This window comes from Cygnus olor, chromosome 6 (assembly GCF_009769625.2).
Source record: "Cygnus olor isolate bCygOlo1 chromosome 6, bCygOlo1.pri.v2, whole genome shotgun sequence".
Taxonomy (NCBI): domain Eukaryota; kingdom Metazoa; phylum Chordata; class Aves; order Anseriformes; family Anatidae; genus Cygnus; species Cygnus olor.
The window spans coordinates 26,795,928-26,821,199 of NC_049174.1; the positions used below are offsets into that span (position 1 = coordinate 26,795,928).

At 48.8% G+C, this 25,272-nt stretch overlaps 1 protein-coding gene and 1 long non-coding RNA gene across 2 annotated transcripts; both read right to left on the bottom strand.

Annotated features, from left to right (window-relative positions):
• Positions 1-1,007: 1,007 nt before the first annotated feature.
• INHBB (inhibin subunit beta B) lies at positions 1,008-6,720 on the bottom strand. The gene is made up of 2 exons (XM_040562046.1): positions 6,198-6,720; positions 1,008-3,662 (listed from the first exon to the last, which is right to left on the bottom strand). The coding sequence occupies exons 1-2, from the start codon at positions 6,598-6,600 to the stop codon at positions 2,887-2,889; spliced, it is 1,179 nt and encodes a 392-aa protein (XP_040417980.1). The 5' UTR covers positions 6,601-6,720; the 3' UTR covers positions 1,008-2,886.
• A 316-nt stretch (positions 6,721-7,036) lies between these two features.
• LOC121072510 lies at positions 7,037-14,381 on the bottom strand. The gene is made up of 3 exons (XR_005821276.1): positions 13,724-14,381; positions 12,312-12,671; positions 7,037-8,001 (listed from the first exon to the last, which is right to left on the bottom strand). It is a non-coding gene; the product is annotated as an uncharacterized LOC121072510 (long non-coding RNA).
• Positions 14,382-25,272: the final 10,891 nt, after the last annotated feature.

Here is a 25,272-nt window from a genome sequence, read left to right on the forward strand (position 1 = left end):
CACACAAGTCCCCACGTCCGACACAGGGCCTGTATTCAACCCCAGAAACCAACCACCTTACACTGGGAACGAAGCCTAAACAGGCTCAGCCTGTGGGGCCCTGCACTGAAGAGATTTCTCCAATACATCCCGCTTCTAAAAGTGCGGCCCACTCTTACTTACAAAGGCTGGCTATGGCAGGGGGCGGGCAGAGCTGTGCTTGAATTTGAACTGTAACCAGAACCCGTCATTAGCTGCACGAACCTGCTTCTTCAACACTTTCCAGGTCTCGGGGTCAGAGCTAACGTTTGCTAAGTCAACAGCAGTCCTTCTGTCAGCATCAGCTGGCATTGGGTCGGGCCTGCGGGAGGAAGGATCCATCTGCGGAGGTCAACGGAATCGGTATCTGGATACACGCGCAGCTGACAAGGGTTTCTGCGAGTGCTTGTCAACATTTTTTGGTTCTGTTAGTAAAGAGGACATGTTTTACTCAGAAAACATCTCCCGGGTGGCAGTGAATTTGAAAAAGAAAAGTCCATCAATGTTAGCGCTGACCTGTTCTTCCTGGAAGTGCTTTCCACCTTACTTCTCACTTCTGGCGAGCGCGCAGGGAGTGACCCCGGCGAGAAGCCGCATTCCTACACAGCGGGTGAACCAGGAACTCGCTCCCAGCCAGCGGCAGGTATGCGGAACGCTGCCCTGCCCGCACGGCGGCTCCGCCGAGCCCCACGGACCCTCACCGGGGCAGGCAGCAAGAAGCAGATGCTTGCTTACAAGTGCAGGCGGCAATAAAGCGAGAGCACAACGCTTCAGGACGGCAGCTGAGCTCTCAGGCACGGCTTTCTGCAGTGACTAATACGAATACGGTCTAACGCGACAGTTCGCTGCCTGCACCTGCGTTCAGTCCCGAAAGTAACTGAGCGTCTCCAGATGTTACATGCTGCACTAAAAAAATAATAATAATAAAATAAAAAGCACATCCATTTTTCAATCTTTTTTTATTATTATTTATTTAAACTGTACACAAATGTAAAATACTTCAACAGCAAATCTAAGTGAAATTTGTTTGGTTTAAATTATTATGGAACAGAACCTAAAAGGAACTTTATTAAATAAACATAAAAATTGGATTTAAAGGATGCACATATTGTAATGTATTCTACAATAGTCATTTTTTTTCACTCTACTTTCCATGTGCGTATGGTATAGAAAAGACACTGAATAGAACAAACAGAATCCATTTTGTACCCTGAAACAATTGGTAGGCCTCGTGAGGGATTGCTCAGTATGACTACATGATATATGATGGCTTTGCCATCTCATAAAAATTATAACTAATATGTTGGCCTCTTTGGTTCCAAAATTTATGTATAATACATTTAACTGTATTCATTTTTTGCTGCTATAAAAATAACATTTTTTTCAAATGGCAGTTTTTTGACTAATCATGCAACTAAATCAGTGCAAACATTAAAAGCAATCATTCGCTTTAAAAAAGAAGCAAAAGATTTAATTTCAAGTATAAAAAAATATAAAAAAGTCATATCATAAGTCCAGTTTTGTCTAGTATGGGTCAACACTTTAAATTGCATAGCTCATGCGGCACCTGTTTACCTAGATAGTGAGCAAAGATAAGTGCACTATCAAGTACCACTTTTCAAGGCATTGAAATTTGCAAGTGCTATTATACGTGCATTCAAGCAGTTTGCAAGTGCTATGCTGTATCATTATTTTCTGATCTTTATGGCCATCCTTGACACCTCCTGGTAAGGAAATTGAAAGCACTCTCCTCTCTCCTCCTTTCCAAGACTTGTTAAAATGTTCCTCGCCCATTATTAAATGCACTGCATTTTTTTCAGAATGTCTCCACTGCATGACTGTCACTCCTCTTTAGGGTTCATTGGTTTAGCCGTGGTAGCGGTCGCTTGCCTGCTTGCTCCCCACGTGGCAGGCCCTTGCCGAGTCCCCCGTTGAAGAACGCAGATTGCAACTTTGACTCTTTGCTCTCGGATCGCTGAGGGATGCTCACGGTCAACGCAGGCCAGATACGGTGTCAAATCCCCTCCTCCGAGACACCACAGGTACAGCCATCCGCAGGATGCTAGTGGTCAGTTAAAGCATCGGACAATGCCAGCCCAGCTTTTGACTTCGCAACAGCCCGATGTCAGAAATACAGCCGTTGCCTACGCGTCTGTCTCCTTCTCTCTCTCGGATGTCACCACGCGATTCCTTGCTGGAAGTGCTGTAGGGAGATACGGGTTTCTGTGATGCTTTTATTTAGATAAATTTAAATTAAGAGGAAGTGATCACCTACAAAGGCAGGTGTCCTGCAGCTTCCCGCTAGACCTAAGAGGTGACAGTCGACTTTTTTTTTTTTTCTCTTTTTTCTAAGTTTGGTCATTTTGACACCTGCGTGCAAGAATACGTCGTGCTCTCGCAGTCTGTGCTTTTGCCTGAGCAAAGGGAGCTCGTTTCGGTCTGACTTCGCCAGCAGGCGGGGAAACAGCTGCGCAGCCGTTCACTCGTACTGGCAGGCATTTAGGTACGTTGTCACTGGTCACTGACTTCCTGTGCTCATGTCCCTTTTCCAAGCTGCCTTGTGTCTGTGTGTGTGTGTCTGTGCGTGTACGAGCGCGTGTTTGTGTGCGTGCGCACTGTGTGTGTGTGTGTGTGTCTTTAAGATATTTCATAGCATTAACTTATAAGTGGTAGGATATATAAGTGTCCAAGATCCACAAACTGCCACTGTCCTGACACCAAAGTGAAATGATTTTTTTTTTTTTCGTCAAACTTTTCCACAGTGACTTTTCAACACTGATGCCTGGATACACAGTGAAACTTCCTCCAACACCATCTCGTATGGGAATGTTCTCTCTCTCTCTCCCCCCAAAAAACACACACCTCAAATCAAGCACAACCACATTCTTCCACAATCATATTGGGAACGTCCCTTTTCACAATGTTGTATTCATCATCAAAGTACAGCATTGACATTGTGCTAAGTTTGGTTGGAATGCAACAGGAGTTCACGGTGCCCGGGTTCAGCCCCCGCATTCGGTACTGATTCACGACGGCGGTGTGAAAGGAGGAAGCCGACCCCGGGACGCCGGCCAAGTAGGCCGGGCAGCTCCCTTCACAGTAATTCCCATAGTAACCTGATGGTGCTATGATCCAGTCATTCCACCCAATGAGTCTAAAGTCAATGTAAAACTGTTGCCTGCAACATAGATTGGTCCTGCCATCGCACTCCAGGCCTCTTTTCCGGATCCTGTGTTTGTTATCGGCGAGGCGGGCTTGCACCACTAAAAAAGGCCGGTGGGATTCCTCCCCGGGGTCCACATAAATTGGCAGCACTGAATACTCTTCACAGCCCTCACATTGAACATCCAAGTTCAGTCTCCTTTCTCCTCTCTCAAACAGAGCCTGGATCGCCTCTGTCATGGGAAAAGTGTGCCAACCACTTCTTTTGAGATCGACTTTCTTTTCAACCACATTCCACTTGTTGCTAGTGTCCGGGTCTTGGAAATAGACTTTGACTCTTACTTTTCGCCTGCTGCCTTTCTCTAAGACATATGGAAGCAGCTTCAAGTAAAGCCACAGGCTGGCTTGAACGACAAACAAGTTCTGGTTCCCTTCATTCGAGATGAAGAAATAGAGGCGGACTCTAGATGAGGCCAGATCGTCTGCAAGATAAGGAGAGATCAGCAAGATTAAGTCAAAAAGAAAATGTATCTTTTGTGCGATTCTGGATTCAGCGGCAACGCCAGAAGACAGCTGATCGAAAGAGCGATGAGGCTGCATCAGCCAGAAGGCATGCACTGAATCAGATATCCCGAATTCGTAATCGAAATTAATTGCAAAAAGGACTTCCCACAGCAACGTTTGTACCCGGGCTATAGCTGAACGGGTCAGATCCGCAGACACCGGTCAGGGCTCTCCAGAATACTGGATTTTTCCAGCCGGATAGCTGCAAGGATGCCGCAACAGTACCTTGAAAAGACCGGCGCTTGCGCTGCCCTATCTCGCCCATTTAAGAATAGTTTTAACTTTCAGCCGTCGGCCGATTCTCACAGGGAGAGTCTTTTCAGTAACCACTGAAATGTCAGTGCCAAACCGGGGATTTTGTTTCAATTTTCACATATTCTCGTCGCAGTTTAGCAGGGCGGATTCACGAGATAGGGGGGAAAATATTTCAGCAGTATGCCTATTTGTCCAGCAGCTTAAAGTAACACCTCTCTTAGTCGGGTACAATATCTGCCATTAATCATTCCCATCTCTGCTTTTCCCCCGTAACGATAAACTCACATCAAGGCGATCAAACGAAGCAGTTGCTCTCGCTGCAACGCCATTACTGACTGCTCTCAATACACTTCTCAATAACACCAGAATTAAAGGAGCGAAATTATCGCAGAAAACCAAATGTCACCAAATGTCTGACATAACCCATTATTTGTAAACATGAGAGCCTGCTGCATAAATTGTTTCAGAAATACCAGCGTCCCTGCTGCAAGCCCGTACTGTAAGTCCTACCCCAATTTGGCGTAGGTGATAAATGTGCAAGCTGGCCTTTACAGCGGGGACTGTAATTCCGGTCCTTGAATCGGAGCCTCCCCATCGCTATTTAAAATTGTTGCTGGAAAGGCATTTCTCATCCATCCTTATCTGTTTGACTTTCTGTACAGAGCCAAATGTAGATTTTTCTTCCTTTTCTTTTCCTAGGAATCTTTATTATTTTCATCAGTCTCTGAATGGGATTTTTTGCGTAGTCGGTGTCTTCATTTGTTACCCTAGGTGCCTTCCTAATGTGCCTGCAGGGCCCATTCGGCACCTTGTAAGATTTCAGGGACAAAAAAATTTCACTGCGCTTGTCTATGTTTTACACCGACTCAGTTACGGAAGTGTTACAAAAGCCAGTGGTTAATTGAAAACCAAATGGAAGCACAAGCCCACCCCAGATCTCCCATCAACAGCCTGACAGAAAATAATAACACCGCAAATGTACGCTGAGAAAACCTTCCGTACGCTAGCAAATACACAACTTCTCCATAAACTGTGGTGACCGTGACAGAAAAAGAACAGTACGGTGTTGCTGCACCGATCCACATCACTTGTGTTGTACGAAATTGTGTGTGCCCATAAATTTTGTATGTGAATATAACAAGCAGATGTATAATGCAACAGATCCCATAGATACTGTAAATGTATATGCCTTTGGTAAGTGGGAGGGTAGATAAAGAAGATGAGTAGGCAGCATACAGGCTAGAAAGAGATTTATTTTGTGGACAAATGATATATAGATGCCACGGGAAGATAGAGAGGGAGAAAAATGAAGCGAGTGAAAGAGCGATGAAGGAAAGGAGAGATGGGCAGATAGGCAGGAGACAGCTAATTTGCAGAGCGCTGGTGTTAGGGCCAGATGCGCAAAGTTCGCAGGCACAGCGGCTGCCTGGATAAACCGCTGGAAAGCTACGCCAGAGGGATTCAGGGACGTGTAACCGCGATGGCTGCGCAGGACCGAGACGGCTGGTACCAAGGGGATGGATGGCACAGTTAGCGCGCGGACCGACGGACAGGGAGCAGACAGACACCGTCGGCAGCAGGCTGCGCGCAGCGGACAGACAAGGCCAACACCACGAATGAACGCTAAATAAATGGGAAACGAACGGAAAAGGGCGGACAGGCAGATGCAAGTCTCAACAGACGGATGCACGCAGCAAAGCAGCTGAATGTGCAGGGCAGGCAGAGGAGGCGAGGGATGCAAGAGACGGAGCGGGACAGGCGGAGGAGGGAGGGACGAGGACAGCGGCAAGCAGCTGGAAGGACACCGGAGGGGGACCCGGGGACACGGAGGGATGGGGGATGCAGGGCGCAACCCGGAGAGGAGCCGGGGCACGGGGCACACACGGGAGGGACGGGATGGAGCAGAGGGCAGGGGTGAGGTGTGCGGGGAGGGAGGGTGAGGCGGGGGGCAGGAGGATGAGCCGGGTGGGCAGGTGACTGTGGCAGGCAGGGGGACAAGCAGGCAGGGGGACAGGAGGGCAGGGGAACAGGCAGGGGCTCAGGCATGGGGACAAGCAGTCAGGAGGACAAGCAGGGGCTCAGGCAGGGGGACGTGCAGGGGGCCAGGCGGGCAGGGGGACGTGCGGGGGGTCACGCAGGGGGACGGACGGGCAGGGGCCAGGCGGGAGCGGCAGGGCCGAGGGCCGGGCGGCGCCCACCTGTCTCGGCGAAGCTGATGATCTCGGAGACGGGGTCGTGGGCCGGGGGCCCGGCGCTCGCCTGCCCGTCCAGGCTGGGGATCTCCACGCGGCCGTCCTCCCGCACCTTGCCGGCGTGCAGCTTGCGCAGCGCCGTGACCATGGCCGCCTTGGGCACGGCGTGCGTGATGTTGGGCCGGTCCCGCATCTGCAGCCGGCTCAGGATGTGCCTCTTGACCGCCTCCAGGAAATCCCCGTCCACCTTGCCCGGCTCCTCGGGCCGCCGGAAGCCGCAGGAGGTGCATGTGTCCTGCGGGGAGCCGCCGGCGGGGGCCGGCGGGGTCGGGGTGCCCGAGGCGCCCAGCAGGAGCAGCCCGCAGGCCAGCAGCGCGCCCAGCACCCCCCGGCGAGCCGCCCCGTCCATGGCGGAGGAGCGGGGGGCCGAGCTGGGGGCCGCCACCCGGAGCGCCGCAGGGAGCCCGTGTGCAGGCAGCGCCGCGCCGAGCTCCGAGCGCTCCGCGGCGCGGAGGGGGCGGTGGCAGCCGAGTGGGGGGCCGCAACCGCTCCGCGCAGGGGGGGGACGGGGGGGACGGGGACGGGGCCGGGGCCGGCGAAGGAAAGGAAGGAGGGAGGGAGGGAAGGAGGGAAGGAGGGGGCGCCCGGGGAACGGCGGCGTGTGCCGCCGGGGGGGAGGCTGCACACGCAGGCACCGAGGGCGAAGTTGGGGAGGGAGGGATGGAGGGAGGGAAGGGGGGGGGGGGGGAGAGGCTGGCGGTGCACCGAGAGCCCGGCTCTCCGCCGGGGGAGGGGGGCGGCAGCAGGTGAGGGGGTGGCTGCGGAGCTCGGCGTGGGGGGGGAGAGGGGGGAGCGGGCCGGGGGTGCGAGGGGAGCCGGGGAGCTGGGGGAGGCGGCGCCGCGCTGCCCCGGGGCCCCGCGCCGCTTCAGAGGGGCATCCCCGGGCGGCGCCGCGCCTGGTCCATCGCTCGCTTCGGCAGGTCCGGGCGGGCCGCGGAGAGGAGCTCTTTAGTCCGGCGTCATGGAGGGGGGTCAGGGAGATAAACGAAGCAGATTTATATACAATCCAATTTATAGCCTGGAAGGAGGGGGGGGCGGGGGGGGGGGGAGAAGTGCCACTTGTACCCCCCCGCCCACTCCGCCCCCGCAAGACGACGAGCCGCGGGCCGTGGGTGCGGGTCCCCGGGCGGCTCGGCTCCGCACCGCACCGCACCGCTCCCCTCCCGAGCCGGCCCGGAGCGGAGCCGGGGGCTGCGGGGAGCGGGGCCGATGCCGGCAGCCCCCCCGGCGGCGAGGCTGGCCCCCCGAGCCCCGCTCCGGAGCGGCGGGCCGGCTTCCTTCGAGGCTCGGCGCCGAGGATGCTGCGGCGGTGCCCGGCGCGGCCCCGCACCGGGGACTCGATCGGCTGGGTCCCGGCGATCCCAGGAGCGGCTGCACGGATCCACTCGGTCAGACCGGCTCTTCTGCTCGCTCCCTCGCTCGCTCTTTTTAAACAAGATCTCCCTTGCCGGTGGTTTGGGGTTTATTATTGTTGTTATTGTTATTATGATTTTAAGTGTGATTTTTGTTGTTGTTGTTGCTGCCGCCGCTGCCGCTCCAGTTAATCTGTCTCCCTCTCTGCCTCTTTCTCTCTCTCCGCGTCTTTTTGATCTTTCGCTCGCCTTGTGCTGGCTTGAACGCCGTGTTTGGGTTTGTTTTGGTTTTTTTAAGGCGTCTGATGTTCCCTCGCGGATCCGCAGTGGAAGGTCTCGGGGAAGCGGCTCGCTCCTCGCTTATCTTCCTCTGATCTCCTCCTGCTAATTTTCCCCCCCTGCAAAATCACGACATTGTGGCACTTTCTACTGAAACTTTTATACAGGAGTTAAAACCACGTGGGAACTCCAACCTATAACAGAGACGCCATGGGTTCCTCACTATTTAGGAGATTAAGTTAAGTCTTTTGCCCCCTGGGCTATTACAGTAACTTCCTGGTGCTGGAAATATTAACTGTGCTGCTTCTTTAACTCCCCCCGTCCCCTCCCTCCCTCCCGCCCGGTTCCCGCAAACACACCCACCCCGCACACCGGCCCGGCCCGGCAGGACGGACGGACGGACGGACGGACGGGCGGACAGACGGACACCGAGCAGCGGCATCCCCGGCATCGCCCCCCCACCCCGGGGGTGCTCCTTCCCTTTTAAGCACTTGAAAGAAGGAGTCATTAGAAAGTTTCCCGTCGGGTTGGCTTCGCGACGGGGCGGGTTTCTGTTTGTTTGTTTGAACGGGCCGGCTGAGAGCTGCCGGGGCTGCCGATTTTCGTGGGGCAGGGCCGGGGAAGGCAAAGGGGGTGGGGGGTGGGGTGGGGGTCCCGGGTCGGCAGCGGCAGATAACGGGAACCCGGGGCTGACTGAGGAACCCCGGGTATCTCCCCGATATCCTCGCCCCCCGACGGGGCTCAGGGGAGATGCCCAGCAGCCAAACCCCCCCCCCCCCCGCCCCGGGGGCTGCGGGGTGCCCCCTCCGCTCCCCCCATCCCGGGGCAGGAGCGGCCCCGGGGGCGCAGCGGCTCCGCGGAACGGCCTCGGGCAGCGGCCGCCCCCCCCCCCCCCCCCACCTCACCCCTCCCCGCTCCGCGCTGCCCCGCGGCCCCTGCGCGCCCCCGCCGCGGGGAAGGCTGGGCACAGGGCGCCCCCTCCGGGCCGCCACGGGAAGCGGGAGCCGGGGGGCGAGCGGCCGAGCCCCGGGCCCAGGGGCGCTGCTGCTGCTGCTGCTGCTCGGGGGCAGGCAGAGGGAGGTGGGGCGCCGGGGGCTGGGAGGTGGCCGCAGGGCTGGGGTGGGGGCTCTGACAGCTCAAGGGGGCTGCCGGCTGTCCTCATCGCGGCTTGGTTTTTTGTTTGGGTTTGTTTTGTTTCTCTTTAACCCACGAAGGAAAATGTAACTTCGGGAATGAAAGCAAAGCCCAGAACCTGCGGCCTTTTCAGCGAGCTGAATACTGGTTTTCAAGGGGTAGGTGCGGGATGTGCACGTTTCCTGCGTGACAGCAAAGAAAAAAAAAAAAAAAAGAAAAAAAAAACAACCTTCTGTGCATTTCAGTTTTTAAAAGGAAAATAAAACTTCTTACGTACGTCTGGACTGCGCGCACGTGTGAGCTCTGTTAGCTGTCACTCATAGCAGCACCGCGAGAGCGTAAAGGGGTCAACTGGAGGATCGGATTGTTCCTGTGGTTTAGGAATTAAAGGGAGAAACGCTATCCTCATGTTATCATGAACACTTTTTCTTGTTCTGCACTGCAAAAGTAGAGGGTTTTTTTATAACACTTTATCCTGTACTGCAAAATCGCACTGCAAACGCAATCTCATTTTTCATGTTGGGTTTAATATAAAAGGAGGTGATCTTTAAGGTCCCTTCCAGCCCAGGCCATTCTCTGATTCTGTTCTGTGATGCTACAATAAACACTAACTGCACACACAGTACCGTGAATCAAAGCTAAACCCTCAGTATCACTGGAGCTACCCTGACGGGAGATCAGAATTAGATACTGTATTTCCTCCCTCCCATTAGCAGGTTTTGAATGGAAAGCCTGGAATGTAAAAAAAGAAATAATGCTAAAAATCCAATCACTGACATCCTGTAAGCTAATAAGAGCACGTGAATGCAACAAGCTTAGTGCTTCACAGTAATTAATTTGACAGCAAAGAGCTAACAAGAAAACAACAGGCAGAGCAGTGATGACTGGTTCATAGAGGTCACCGTCACACAAGAAATAGGTGTAAACACAGCCCCTCTCCCTTTGAAAACAGCTGTTTCATTGCCCCAGTAAGAATGAAATGCCAGAGGAAGAAAATATTGTGCCTTCCATGGGGGCAACGAAACTGGGAAGGTATTTCTTGTCGTAACACGAGGTAGAGATTTTCTTTCTTAAATGCAGCAATTTTGACTTGTCCCTGCTCCCCGCTGCAGTGGCGTGTTTTGGCTTTTTTTCCTCCTCTTCTCTTTTGGTTAGCCAAAGACATTTTGCATGTTCAAACGTTGGGAAGACTTATCTTCTCCAGCAATTACTAACAAACGAACACACTAATAAACCCCATTGTTATTTAAAGTGTGTCCACCAGAACTCTGGAGGCAGCTCTAGCAGTGGACCTGCTCTGGCTTCCTCCTAGAGACGCAATCAAACCTCAGATGCTTTCAGGCAGGAGAGCCTACAGGGAGGGTGAACAGGGTTAGCAGCAAGAAACGTGCCGTTTGATTTCTCATCTTGCTCAGGGAGCACGGCTTATTGATTGAGTCATAAAGCTCTGTTAATTCTAAGATCTCCTCAGCTTTCAGTTCTTTCCCCTGGGCATAAACTTGTTGCTTACCCCGAGCAGCTGAACCAGCAGGGAAATGGTAGCTTCACGCTCCCCCCGCGCCTCCCCCCATTCTCTGTTTGTTCTGAGCTCATCTGCGCGAGGACTCGTTTTCACACACACCTTCTCAAACCGGCTGCTGTTCATCTGATTCAGGGTCATGCTTTTCCATACATTAAACGCAGGGGAGAACTGGGAAGGAAATGGCTGGGATTTGTGCTTAATGGGCAAGTGCACGTTTTGCCAGGAAGCCCCGCTGTGAGAGGTGCAGGTTTGGAGGGCATTTTCTGCAGAAACATCAAGTCTCACGGCTGGAACCTGATGCTTATTAAAGCTACTGGTATAATGAGATCACGATGAACTCAGTTCCTCAGCCAGCGTAAGCCAGCGTGCTTCCGAGGCATCGGACTGCTACAAGTCTCTCTCTGCAACCCAGCTATGTGCCAGGAGGCGGCCGGTGCACAAGTCACGCTGTCCCAGAGGCCAGGCGGTGCAGCCCTGCGCCTTCCCGAGTCTGGAGGACGCTCTAAAGCGGAGGAGACAGCGATGGCACGAGGCAGCTCCCTCCCTGGGCTGTATTTTCATAACACCCTCAGTGGGACTGTCACAGTTTACACTAGCTGAGGATCCAGCCCCACACATATTGTTCAAGCACCTTTTATGCTCTTAAACCAGTAATAATATCTGTTAGGTAACCTTACTAATCCCTTTGAGGAAGGATTTTCTTTACTGTACTGATGGCTGAACTGACTAAAGCTTTATATATAAGAGGCCTGGTTTGTGCTACAGATGCTTCTCCTTTGATACCAGCAAATACAAGTTTCACTAGCACAAGCATCTTTTTCTGCAAGCATTTCCCAAATAAAATAGGCTATACCGGCAAAAGCACTTTTTTTTTTTTGCTCATATAGCTGCATCTACATGGAGGATTTTTGCACGTAGTGGAAGGCAATCTGTTTTAAATGGCACTTCAGAAGAGCATTGCTATCCCACAGAAGTTTCAAGGCTAGACCTGGAAGCGTGCACTTCTGCCCTGCATCTGAAAGCTTTTTACAAGGTGGCTATTGTCATCTTGCTTTAAATACAGAGAAAACAAGAAATGTGGTTACAGGGATGGGCTGCGGGTGCTGTGCTCGATCTGGAATTTTTATTTGTGCCCTTCTTTTGCTTCAGATGAAATTATGTATCCGTAATCAGGCTGATTCCTCACTACCCATAAATACTTTTAAAACAACTGCAAAAAAAACAGTGGACGTTTCAGAAGCACCTTAGCTCTGTAAAAGGAAAAGTGCTATTGGAAATCAAGTAGGTAAATGACACCGAAAAAAAAATTGGATGTTTTCTGAACTTGCAGAGGCAAACCTAAGTCATGGGAAAAAAACAGCAAGAGGTTCATTTGGCTCCTTTGCTCTGCCAGTGCCTCTTTAAGAGAAAACTGTCTGTTAACAGAGCTTTGTTCTTCCTAGGAAAGGCTCCTATGCCGAACAGCAGCTGGAAAAGAGGGTATAGCAGGCAGAAGCAAAGGACCCAGCCATCTGGGAATCCTTTTCTAAGGCAGGTATAGTGAGAATCTGGAAGATGAGTCACAGAGAAACACTGAGCTGGTTTAAAACAGAGCCCTCAACAGGTCTGGAAGAGCACCTAATGAGTCCCTGCTCCTTGAACAGGTGTCAGGCAGGAGAAGGACATGGGGGCAGGCAGAAGGACTGGATTTCAGGTGCACGCCGACAGCCACAACCACCCATTCCCGCTGCCCCTGCTCTCGGGCAGCTGCAGTCCCGCTCTGGGCTCCATTACCTGGTAGTGCCGCACAGGCAGCATGCCGGTCGATCCGTCCTCTTCTCGGCCCCTTCGTGCTCCGGGGAGGTTTGGACCCACGCTCCCAGGCTCTCTGCGTGACACAAAGTGTGTTCGGGTGGCTTGTCCCAGACAGGTCTCCAAACAATGCAGTGCTTTTCGGCAAAGGGATGTGCTTCAATTTCCAAAGTAAAGGGACCAAACACCGTCAGGTGGATACCCCATATGATATTCAGAGGGCGTCCGCTGCTTGTGGATGGCCCAGAAGCGCTCGTTTTCCTTGCACACTCTGTCCTCTGCAGTCCAAAGCCGTAGTCTTATAATCAAGCAGTGACTTCCTCTGAAGTTGCTTGTATTGACCTAAATAGGTTGGGGCGGGTGAGGACACACAGACAACATGAAAAAGCTGTGCTGGTTGCCCAACAAAGAAGTGTCTGCTTTGTGGTGAGCACTTTTAACATATAAGCACTTTTAACATACTGTTAAAGAACACGATTTTCATGTTTGCATTAGTTCACACCAAAAGCCTTGCAAAGTAGCAAAGTGAGTGAAAATAAAATCTGCATTTAAGTGGTAAACAAAACAGTTAAAATTTGACTTCTCGTAATTTGAGTGCTACACACTAACGCAATGCATTTCAAAGTCACCTGGTGTATTTCTTCTATACATCCAGCTGTGATGCATCTAACAGATCGGGAAAAGAAACACTAGGGTGGAACAACATTAACATTAGCTGCCCTGAGAAAATCAGTGATTATCAGGGAGTGGGGATGAGAGGGAGAGGTCTCTCTCCAAATTTAAATAGAGCTCAGAAGCAAAAAATGTCTGGCACCTTTGAAATGCTGGGGGTTGGGGGTTAGGTGTATTATATGGGATACAGAAGCTCCAGCCATCTCCTGATGGACAATTGGTAGTACCTGATGAGCACCCAAACATAAGCAACTCTCTCTTTTCTGCAAGCAAGCAACACAATTTGAAGGAAACATCTACAGCTGTAGGCCAGACTGCAGCCAGAAGACCTGTGCTCAGGCCTGAATTTCTTTCTCTGTACCCCCTTTTCACCAGCTGTATGTCAAGTAAAACAGCATTCAACCTTTGTACGTTGCTTTGAAACCAAGCAGAGAAAAGTAGCATACAGGCATTCATCCTATTCACAGAGGCTGACATTAACAGCATGGCCTTGGTACTGCCTGGCAAAAGTCATTTTCAGTCTATTCATACTTAAATTGCCCAAGCTTATTTTCTGTGAGTCTTTTGTTACAGCAAACCAGAACTACTATACCGCGTATCTATTTGCACAAGAACAGTTGGAATTGGTTTTTAAAGATCATTGTGCTATGATTATGCAGTCACTGCTAGAGCTGGGGGTAGAGCAGGAACCCAAGGAAGGTTTCTGTGATGGCACGGCTTACCCCAACTGCATCCTCGTCCACCAGTTCGAGGAAGGAGCATCTTCCCCCGGGGCTGAGCAGGAGCACCTTGCCACATCGAGGTGCTCTGTCGATTCAACGCAGCTGAAGAGTAGTCCCATGCGACTTGCAGCCGTCTGCCTGGCGCGTTTGGCCATCGCAGGCCTCTAGCATGCTTAGGCCATCTTGCCCAGTACGTGAGCAATGCTCACACGAGCCACACGCAAGCTCCTCTGCTCCCACCGATGTTTCAGTGCTATCAAATCATGAGGGGGCTTATTAACAGAAAGCTCCCAACTACCTTCTGCCCTGCCCACACAGTATTTATGATTTTTCAGTCAGTGCTGCCTGCCCCCTCATGAGGGAATAGCTTGAGCCTGCCATGTGACTAAAACAAAATGGATGGTACACTCTACAACCTGGGTACTAATATCTGCCATTTTGTGGTGCTAAGGGACATAGTTTGGGAATGGGACTCAGTAGGTTGGGTTGATGGTTAGACTTGGTGACCTTGAAGGTCTTTTCTAACTTAGATAATTCTATGATTCTTCCAGAATGCCCCAAAAGCACACACCTAGTGACTTCGGCTATCCTTTCTGCTGAGGCCACTGAGATGTCCCCTCAAAGATGTTTTAAGAATGAGGGAACTTTTCAGTCCCCACTCACAGGCAGGTCCCATACTGCTGTCTCACCCACCACTGCCTCCTCAGCCGTGGGGCAGCTTATTAGTAAAGAAAAACCCTTACACTTCTCCATAGCCCTTTGCCATTTCTGAGCAAGTCTCACCCCCTAACGTTTATTGTTGTGGTTTAGGTCCTTACAGCAACATCACTGAAAATAAATCATAGTATGTTGAAATCTTACTGTGAAATACGCTATTATACAAGGGTAAGAACAAACCACTGCTCTGCAGACAGCAAGAAGAGGAGCACATGGACCACATTAAGCAGACATTGGGCCCACCAGACTTACGCAGGTACTGAAACATTAGGAAGGTGCAGAGAAACAACAGGAAAGTATATTGTTTTAGGGTTTTTTTCACTTAAAAGATGAGAGAGAGAGCCTAGGGGAGAGGAACGCATGAAAAAGAGGAGGATGAGCCCTTTTTTTTTTTTTTTTTGGCTACTCCAGATGGGGTTTTCCTCTGTTTAAATGCTGAAGGACAGAAAGATTTTAAATTAAAATCTTAATAAATATAGCCCTGAGGCTAGTAACATTATTACATCCAAGATGATTACAGCAACCAAGCCACAAAAGAAATATATATATATATATTTATTTGAAGCATAATAAGCCTCAATATTTAGTCAGGAGAAGGCTAGGCAGCTAACTGACTTCCAAAGTAGTGAATTTTGCATTCCGCTGCACTGAAAGGATAAACCAACACTGTACTTATTTTGCAGGGCTTGGTTTCATTTCTGTACAAGATAGCATTATTACTGTTTCTACTTATATATAAATTACAATTGCTCAGATCACGTGCACAAGGGTTGGCAGGAGAGAAGCCCGAGTCTGCAATAAGTGATAGGCGATATGGAGATAATTACCTAGCTTCCTTGTGAAAGAACAACTTGGGTCCTCCAGCTTGCTTGAGTGAACAAGGTTTGTTCTCCTTGAGATATCTGCCTTTTTTCAATTGATTCTAATTTGAAGACAAGGTACCACAATTTATTTGTGTGTTGTTTTACTGCTTGTTTTAATTATGGGAATATTTTAATAAAGGATACGGGGAAAATAGAGGGATACAAAGAAGAGGATACAAGCTGATAAAGATGATTAAATCATAGAACGACTGCAGAGTGGGTCATGAAGTGTTATAATCCCCAACTCCCCTCTGCTTTCTGCCTCAATGTGTTAATGCATCACACTTTAGTACAGTGACACTTTCAGCCCTAGGTGGAAATTCACACATGATGAAGAGGTGGAGGAGGATTTCCAGATGGTCAGACCTCAGGGAGTGCGAAAAGGTGGGGGGAGGAAGGGAGAAACTGCTGAAGGAAATCGGACTTTGGTCACATCAGTAATTTCCAGCTGAAAAAGGAATATTAAAAAAAAATCCCATACCAAAGCCAGGTGCATTCAGGTTTGGATGTTGTGTATGATAATTCCTCACCACTGCTGGTCGTGAAAGATGCCTTGGAACTATTGGCTTATCTGTGTGTAACAGTAGAAGGGGCGAGCTTCGTTTCCTTGGCCAAATTTCAACATGGGTACTAAAGCATCCCAATATAGACCCAATTAGTTGCTCTATTCTCTACAGCTCCTCTTTACTAGAGGCTATTACAGAGTAGTACTTGCTCTGAACTGCGCACAAACTTTCCCTACAGCAGAGATTGCATTTGACTGCTGTGTCCTCTGGGGCCCTCTTCTGCAGGGCCACATCTCCAAGAGCAGTGAAGGGCACTGAGATAGAAAAAATGCAAGGCCTGCAGCTAGTGGGTCCCCATCACACCCCAAAATAGACCCCACTTTCCCTTTGGGAGAAGTACAAGGCAGCAGCTGCTATCACACAGCTGGACTTCTCTAAGGCTGCCTCATTTACTGTGGCCTTTTGGGGGGAACGGGAAAGTAGTCATGGTCCAGAGTTCAAGGGGTCTGGTCCTTCAGGATGAGAGGTGCTAGGACTGCATAAGGAATTTGTAATAGATAGTACTTTGCACAGCCACAGCTCTTTCCAGCTGTCAGTGTCAGGGGACCTTCAAGATAATCACATATTTAGGCAATAGAGTACCCCTACACTGGGGAGAAAAGAAAAAAAATAAAAAGATTGTCTCCTTAAGAGTATAAAATGTGAACATTAGATATGATGACTCTGACCACAGTTCTGAAGGCTCTGCTTCACTTCTTAGGTGTTCCTTGGATCAGAGCATTTCCCCTACCGCAAATAGACATTAAGGATGCCAGTAGTATGGAGTCATGATGGAAAGCAATGTTTTGTTGAATATCACCAGTATGATTGTACACTATTTACCTGTATTTCCTGGATGGCAACAAAGTAAGTTGACCAGAGGATGATGAACTACTTGGACAAATGTCATGAGAAATGAGGCTGTCGCACTGTTTACACTTTGGGGAAATGTTTGTTGAACGTCCACTCCCTGACACTCCCAGTACAAACCACATTGTGCACACAGGGTCAGAAAAAAGCTCAAGGAGACAGATGAAACTGCTTTGCTTTGTTCTGATCCCGCTAGTGCAACTTGAAATCTGTGCTTTTAGCTGATGCTGAATACCTCCACCCATTATATGAATTTAAATGTTAAAATCACTGATGTCATAGCAAAAGGTGAAGGAATATCAGGCACCTGTTGTGTTAGTGAGTCCCATCATGATACATCTAAGATGCCTAGGTGCCTGGCCCCAGCTTTAGTGGCAGGCCCAGGGCCTCTGGACCTGTAAAGCCTGCAGCATCCATCTCGGGCTTAAGCCCCTTACCATGACTGAATGAACATCTCCGACTTTCTTCCCTAAAGGGCTCAGTGCAGCAGGTGTTTTCAGTCTGCCCACCTTCCAGATCAGGTGTCCAAAACTGCAGCAGTAAATATCATTCTTTTCTTCCCTTTTCCTAAAAGAGCTCAAGGTGGGTGGAGAGGATGGCAGCAAGCTATTTTTATTCATACCTTCATTTAGTCAGTAGTCCAACAGTTCACAATAGAAGAGCTGGGCTCAGTCCCCTTCTCTGCCTTACAGGAGTCCTGGGAAGCATGAAAACAAGTCAGGTCTCCTCAGGAGGAGCAAACTATGGGGTGATGCTGGGAGGAGGGCACCGGGGTGCTCTCCAAGCCTCCGGTTGCACCCGTACAGACCCAAGGGCATGTGCTGCCACTAGGTATGCTGTTCTGAGAGTCATGAGGCCAGACCCCCTGCTGCAGCACGCAGCCAAAACATCCCAAAGTACCTCATCCCTATCAGCACAGGTTCCAGAGGACAGAGGCAGTCCTCTCCCTGGCACAGAGCACAACCCGGTGAGCACACTCTTCTGGGAGAGGAGACGTGCAGACTCCCTGGGGCAGAAGGGAATTGAGCCATGTGAAATTCCCTGTGCTTGGCCCTAGCCTTTTGAGCGCGGAGCAGTGTGTACACAAAACATGGCAGCACTGCCAACCACCCTGCCTTTCCCTGACAAGAACGGACCCACGCTCTGTTCCTGGAGGAAAGCCAGGAGGGAGTCAAAATTGTGATGCCCAAGGGATGCACAGCCCCCGAGCAAGGTAGACTTCAGAGGCAGCATTCCCCATCACCTACTTGGGCAGCAAAGCAGCCTTTTGGATTTGGTGGCTGCCATTTTGAGGGTGTGCACTGCCCAGGAAGTTTCACTACAGAACGCAAAGATTTGGGGTTTCCAGTGGCTGCCAAGAATTGGAATCGCAACACTCTCCACGGTGGCACCCAAGGCTTTTTGTAAGGCTGCTTTCTTAACAGCGGAAGCGTATTCCCTCAAACCAAAACATCATTGCAGTTGCCCCGATAGCAGTCCACGAAGCAAGAGTAGATGGAGCTCCCCCACAGTTACCATGTGGCAGACACCGTGCCGTCTCATCTGCCCAAATGGGCAGATCTGCCCAATCTGGGCATTACAGGAGAGCACAGTTCACCAGTTCAAGGACTACGCATTGCCAGGTGATGCTCTTCCCCTCTCCAGGTGGCAGGGCACAAACAAACTTTCAGGACTGAGTCTGTAGCAGTATTGATCCCACTGTTACCTAGACAAGATAAGTTACAGGGCTTAATTTGTTCATCAGTAGCTGTTAAAGAATGAAAAAGAATACAGATATTAGGCTGGATTTAGACAAGGCAAACACTCAGCTACATATTAAGGACTGAAAGTAAAAAAAAAAAAGTGATTGATAGCAGCTGATGGAAACCATTCATACAGCAGAAGTGGAAGAGCTGAAGAAAAGTGAGGTAAATGGGTAGAAGCAGAGTATTTGCCTGTAGCAGGACTGCTGCTGTTAACCATTACAGCATGAACAAGGAAGGAGTAAGCAGGTGGTTTTCCTGCCTTTTCAAGGAGCAGAAAGGATAAGTTTTCCAACACCAGCCATGAACCCAGAGCAAGGCTACTGCCTCCTGCAGACCTCCGGCTCAGGCCTCTGTGGCACCCAAAATAGCTCTGAATTGCCCTAGTGCCAGGAGACTATTCCACGTGACAGAGGAACAGTGCCTAAGCTTTTGGGGAAAAAAACATCACTCAGAGGCTTTAACCCCCAGGGCCAGCCCAGAAACATGGAGCAGAGGCCTGGTGACCGACTGCAAATGTCATGTCCTGCTTTCTGTGCCGGACTCATGCAGCCCACAGAGACAGCACGAGGAACAGGCCAGCCTGGCGCACAGCAAAAACAACTCCATCTCCCTATGGACTCCTAAACTCAACAGGTTGTATTCTGGTTTGGGGCTTCTGACACGAAAGCACACGGAAAAGGCCTTCTAGCAGGAAACGCCTAGCACCTTTAAACGGGAAGCCAAAACTAACAGTCTCGCGGAGATACCCTTCCTGCCCCCAACCCCTCAGGTTAGCTCCCAGAACAAGAGGAACCACAGAGGAGGCTGCGACCACCAGAAGACCCTGCTGGCAGCAGCCCTTGCTGCGCGCACCCCGCTTGCTGCAGGGGTGACCGCGCTGGCTGGCAGGAAAGGGTTACCAGAAGAGGTGGGGCCCTTTGGAAACAGGCCTGGATGCTGCAGAGCTTTTCACCTTTAGCTTCCTTCGCTTTTCCGCAGCTAGGTGCGGGCTGCCAGCCCATTCTAATTTCTCTGCTTGGGATGGATCCTCACTCCTCTGTTTAACAGAGTTCTGCCAGACTTAAAAAAAAAAAAAAAAAAGTTAGAAATGGACAGAAAGTAAAGCATGCATCCCTTTGTCACAAGCCTGCATTTCAAATGCTCCAAACCTATTTAATACCTTGGACTTCGCTAGATTTTTGTCTCATGATGAAGACTATTCCCTGGAACCTCTATCCCCTTTTCTTTCCAAAAAAGAACAAAAGATAAGTTTTAACTTGGTGTTGATGCAATATTCACCCCACCCAGAACAGTGTAACCAACTTTGAAAGCTCATGTAAAAAACATGAAGAGTAATTTTTACTTAGCTCTTGTTATGAACAATTCAGAGATAAGAAACAAGGCAAGACACGTCTCAGCTGCAAGTGTGAACATGATCTCAACACTGCAACATTTTCCTTGCCTGGCTAGAGATGGGTTGGCAGCATGAGGTAAATGAAGGTAGGTTACAGGTGACAAGAATGTAAAAAGCCTGTTATTAAGCTAGGTGTAAGCAGTCTTGAAACTTCATTAGGGCCAGGGAATTCAGCCCTGGACATTGCACCTGCTTGATTGTTCACTGAAAATTAATGTTAAACAAATGCTGTAAAGTTGAAACCAAGCTGGAGAGGATTCAGATGCACCTCTCCCTACCCTCCGACTGGGCAGTGGATGGAAAGAGGATGGTCTCATGGACACGTGCCACGCTGCTTTTCCTCTTTCAGGAGGAAGCAAAGTCCTTTTCATCACAGCATTCCCAAGGTGTGCAGGGCAAGTTATTTGCTGTCCTCCAACTGTAGCTGTAAGCAGGAAGGAACTGCAGAACTGCAGCACAGTAAAGGTGCATTTGAGCGCTGACCTATTTTTGTTCATCTGCCATGGGAGAGACATGTGGAAACATTGTGGTTTGATGCGTTTGATTAAAAATATGCTAATGAATAAAGAAAATTAAGTGCATCCCTTGGGCTTCTGGCAAGCTGCCAAGACAGACACTGGGACCACCAACAGGGGGTCCTTATGGTTCAGCTTTTGCAAGCCTTCAGCTTCCAACTGCAGAAGACGGTGACCCAGCGGAAACGGGGCTTAAAGTTGAGTGTTTTGTGTGTCCTGCCTCCACTCCTCTCCAAATGCCACAATATTTGAAAATTTATGCCCCAGGTGCTGGAATCAACAAGTATAAGAACATCTTTGTTTGCATTAAAAAAAAAAAATACTTCTACCATCATTGTTGCAGAAAGCAAGCTTGCAAACATGAAGCAAGTGCACTCAAAAGGCTTGGAAACAAAAAGACTGAAAGAGAACTCCAAGTTCATTTTCTAAAGCATCTCATTATTTCTAAACCAAATGTAGTTTTGGAGGCCTAACTTATGGTTTTCAAGCTCCTGGGGCAAAGCTGCAAATGTGGCCTTTATTCCCACGCAGGAGCAGCTCTGCCTGCCCTCCTCCCTCCATGCTGTTCAGGGAGGGGAAAGGGAAAAAAAAGCAAATCAAAACAATTCAACCAGGCACGGCGTTACCCTCCGTTCCACAAGTGTTTGCTGCACTGCTGTCATCACTCAAGGTACCACATTAGAAAGCTCTAACCTGGCTATGGGAACAGGTAAATCACCTGCTCTGCTACTGCTCCACAAGTAGGAAACAGCTCTCATGAGCAAAGTCTGAGGTGTCCAGCTCTCCCAGCACTAATAATCCTCCTGCAGGTAGTGGTTCTTCCCATAATCTGATTCACTCTCCATCGTCCTGCAGTCTTCAGAGCTGGAACTGGGCAGCTGACCATGATTGGGGAAGCAAGTGCCTGTCACCTGGTGGCACTGCTCAGCACCTAGTTGGAGTCACCAGGAGGGAGAGGAAAGAAGGATTCATGTCTAGTTAAAGCTATCTGAACCTAAGTAAAAGATTTGAAACCCTAGAAGCTGGGCTTCCACAGACTTTCTATAAAGAAATGAAATCTGAGGCCCTAGAATGGAAGAGGTTCTCCCTCAGCCCTGCCCAGGGTGCTAACTAGAAGAGTTGCTGTATGTAAAACCAAACACCTAATCTACCCTGCAGGCATCTGTTCAACAACCTAGTAGGTCTTGGTTTTCATAGCTCCACCTCCCAAGCAGGAAACAGTTTTTAACTTCTGAATCCTGCAATTTTGGCCAAGGATCCTTTTGTCAGGGAGATTTGCATCTGGCTTGGACTGTTTCTCTCAGGTTTTCTTCAGTTTTTCTAAAACTGAAGAGCCAGACAAACTTTTCTGAGTAAAATCATAGGCTATCCCATGTTACCATGCAATGTTACCATGGTCGTTTTCATTTAGAAGCAAGAATTTGACTTTTTAAGATAATTGCTCCTTCCCCCAGTCCACAGTTGTTTTCCTTGTTTACATGTACAGCAGCATAATGCTGTCATTTTGCGGGGAGGGTAATCATGTTACAGAGCACTCTTACAGACCACAGGGTGAGAAACACTCATCTAAACAGCAAGTTCAGTTTGTTGTATGTGTTTTCCTTTTAAATAAAACCCAGTACTATTAAGCAGTAACTTTCCTTGTCTCTTAGTGCTACATGTATGTACAAGTTTGTCCTTGAATTCTGGTATTTGGCCTATGAAGCCAACATGCATAAAGCCTCCGATAGCCTGAACGCTAGACTTTAAAAACAAACCCTATAAACTCTGATTATATCGAAAACATGATTCTGCCTCAAAGCCAAGTAGCAAAGCCCATTGGAAGGAACTTACTGTAAACACTGGAAATTAATCAACCTTATCAGGACAGTAACTGCAGAGCATAGGGTCCCAGTCATACCTCTGCATTTCACCTCTAACCCCGCTGGAGCTGCAAGGCTCGGGGGGGGAGCATTTGCTGGCATTTCCCTAGCAGATTCCGTTCCCACAGCAGACACTAAGCAGTTTGCAGCTGGGGGGGAAAGAGACTGGGGAGCAGGAAAAGAAGGGTTTTTAACAGGATATACCCACCCCCAAACTGAGGCTTTATGCTGCAAAGAAAAAACAGCATCTTTAGTTACCCCTAGAAACAAAATGTTTTGTGAAGTAATGCATAGTCCCCCGGAACAATAACTATTCTTTCTGGCATGCAAATCAGCGCTCAATGAGCAGAACAAACTTACACTTGCAATGCAAACTGGTTTAATGCTATAGAAATTGTAAAGCCACCATCCTCGTGAGAAACTGCTGGTTCTGCTGCACACTAGGATGTTTAGGCAAGAGTTAACTTTGTGTTTGCACGCAAAAGGAAAACTTTAACTTAGAACAAGGTCTCCTACTGCACAAGAGAATCATATGGCAGCGCAAGAACAGAAGAATCTAGTTAGCAGGGATTTCTACACGTAATTCAGGTAGCAGATTAATAGCAACTACCTGTAATCTCATCTGAGCATGCTGAATAGCCCCTCTCCATGGTAGAGCTTCTAACTTCTGAAGCCACAAGATGGAGCCAAGTTCTCAGGAAGAGGTGCCTGTGCCACCCCAGGAACTGGGAGAGCATTCAGCACGCAGAAGAAACCACACTAGTTTCTGGTTTGGGCAGAGCACAGACAAGCACCAAGGCTGAAGTCAAGCCATGTATGTGCAATCATTACCCAGTCTGATGCTGCTGTAACTTAAGGGAGGCCTATTCCTCACAGCCACCCGAGAGCATCTGAATAGAAGGGCCTCATTCTGGGCTTCAGGTACAGCTATATAGTACTGTCCAGAAGCCTCTCCTGCCCCCTAAGTAACTTTTCATGTTCATCATGCCAAGAGTACTTTAAAAATAGACTTCACTGGAAAGGAGAGCTACGTAAGCCACCATGTCAATCTGAAACAGAGGGCAAACATCAGGCAAGCACCACATAAGCAAGATTATTTAAACAGCTGTAATCCTTGGCCAGGAGTCATCAAAGGGCCATTCCACTTCCAACTTGTATGGCAGTGGCAGTAGAAACTGCACCCAACAGCGAGTTTACTGTGAACCCCATTTCTGTGCCATTCAGAATTCAGTGACGTGAACAGTGAGTGCAGTGAGTCTGTCTCAAACCATCCTACCAAACAGGCATCTCTGCGGAAGTTCATTCATCACAAACCAACACAGAATAGTCTCACATTCAAGACTAGGTATCAGCACTTCCACACAACATCGTTTGTTCTGTTATTTGCCCATCAAGATTGACCAAAAAGAGAGGAAAGGAACTCTGTTTACACTGTCAGTGCAAGCAGTCCGATCTAGTTATGTTGTGGAAAGTTAGCCATGAAGATGAACAATTCAGGCCACTGCAGTGGTGTAATTCTGAAATATACGTAGACAGTTTCACCAGCACTGATGAGAGGATCCTCACTCACTTCTTCCTCTCCTCCTTCCTCACAGCCTGGAATATAATCATATTATAGCTTTGATACAAGCAAAAGGTCAGTTCCAGAAACTGGAAGTCAATGGCTGCTTGGTTTAAGAATTTAGGAATTAGACTTGCTCATAAAATACTGTAAAAATCAGTAACAAACAAATATGGTGCCTTTTTTTTTATTATCAATAGTAATACAAATCAGTTGTATTAGCATGATAATGAAAAGTGACCTTTTTTTATAGACATTAGAAATGTTTGTGCAAGTTAAAGACAAAGCTCTGAAGCTATGTAAGAAAAAAATAAGTTTACATTGTGTAGTATAACATACATGGTTTAGAGGCAATCTTATTAAATCTTGCAGTCACAATCACTTCCTCTATGCTAAACCTCTTTCTTGGTGTTAGAGATAACACCTTCCCCTCCCAAGAGGAACACCTGCCATTTCCATGAAGTGTGGAGATCATGGTGAAAATCATAGCTTTTTTTGTTCCTCTTCCTTCTCCCAACTACAAAGTCAACAGGAGGTGAACATAGCAACATATGCTTATAGCAATTAAAGAAAGCTTCTGTCTACATAAGCTCTGAGTTGAATTGATAAACAGTATCCTCTTTTTGACCAAAAATTGATAGACCTGTCAGCCCCAAACACTGGGTTAGCACTTTGAAAAGTTTTAAAAAGAAAAATCACAGTATTTACTCAGATGCATCCACCCTCCCCCCTACATTCCAGATTGCAGCTTTGTGCCTTAGACCTAAAGTATTCTTAAGCACTGTATTAGCCAGACAGGATTCAACTGCAACTTCAGATAGGTAGTGAAGTCTTACTGAAGTTTAATGCCCGCTAAATGTATGCGCCCATCTTACTTCATCAAACCTAGGGCTTACCTAGAAATTGCAGTAAACGGTTATTAGCCTGTACAGAACAGATAGCACAAGTCATTGAAGATGCTCTTCATGCTGCATCTGTACTCTCATCTATAGACATCCTTCTCTAGCCAGGAAAAGAGAAGTCTGCTCTCTCACTCCTGGAATTTAGCCTGCTTTTTGAAATGGAACTTTATACAGTGACTTACGCCCTGTTACAATGGGAATTTGTCTCCTACATACTTGTTTGCTCAGATCCAAATGAAGACTAGAACACTTGAATACCCACAACCAGGCCAGATACAGAAGATTACATACTGCAGTAAACAGCTCCCTGACTTTACATCAAACCCTTATGCAAGAATAACATCTGACAGTACACTCGCACTTAAGCATTCAAGTCTTGTATGACCTCCAGTTTCAAATATCCAGTTACTTGCCTACAACCATGCTCTAAGAAGGTCATGAAAAGATTACTAGAATATATCAGCTTCAATGCAGCCTTCAACTGCCTCAGCTACACAGCATGGTGACCAGGGAGGCACACACACCCCTTGCCAAAGTCCTCCCTGTTTGATGTACCGGAGCTGTAAGCACTCAGAT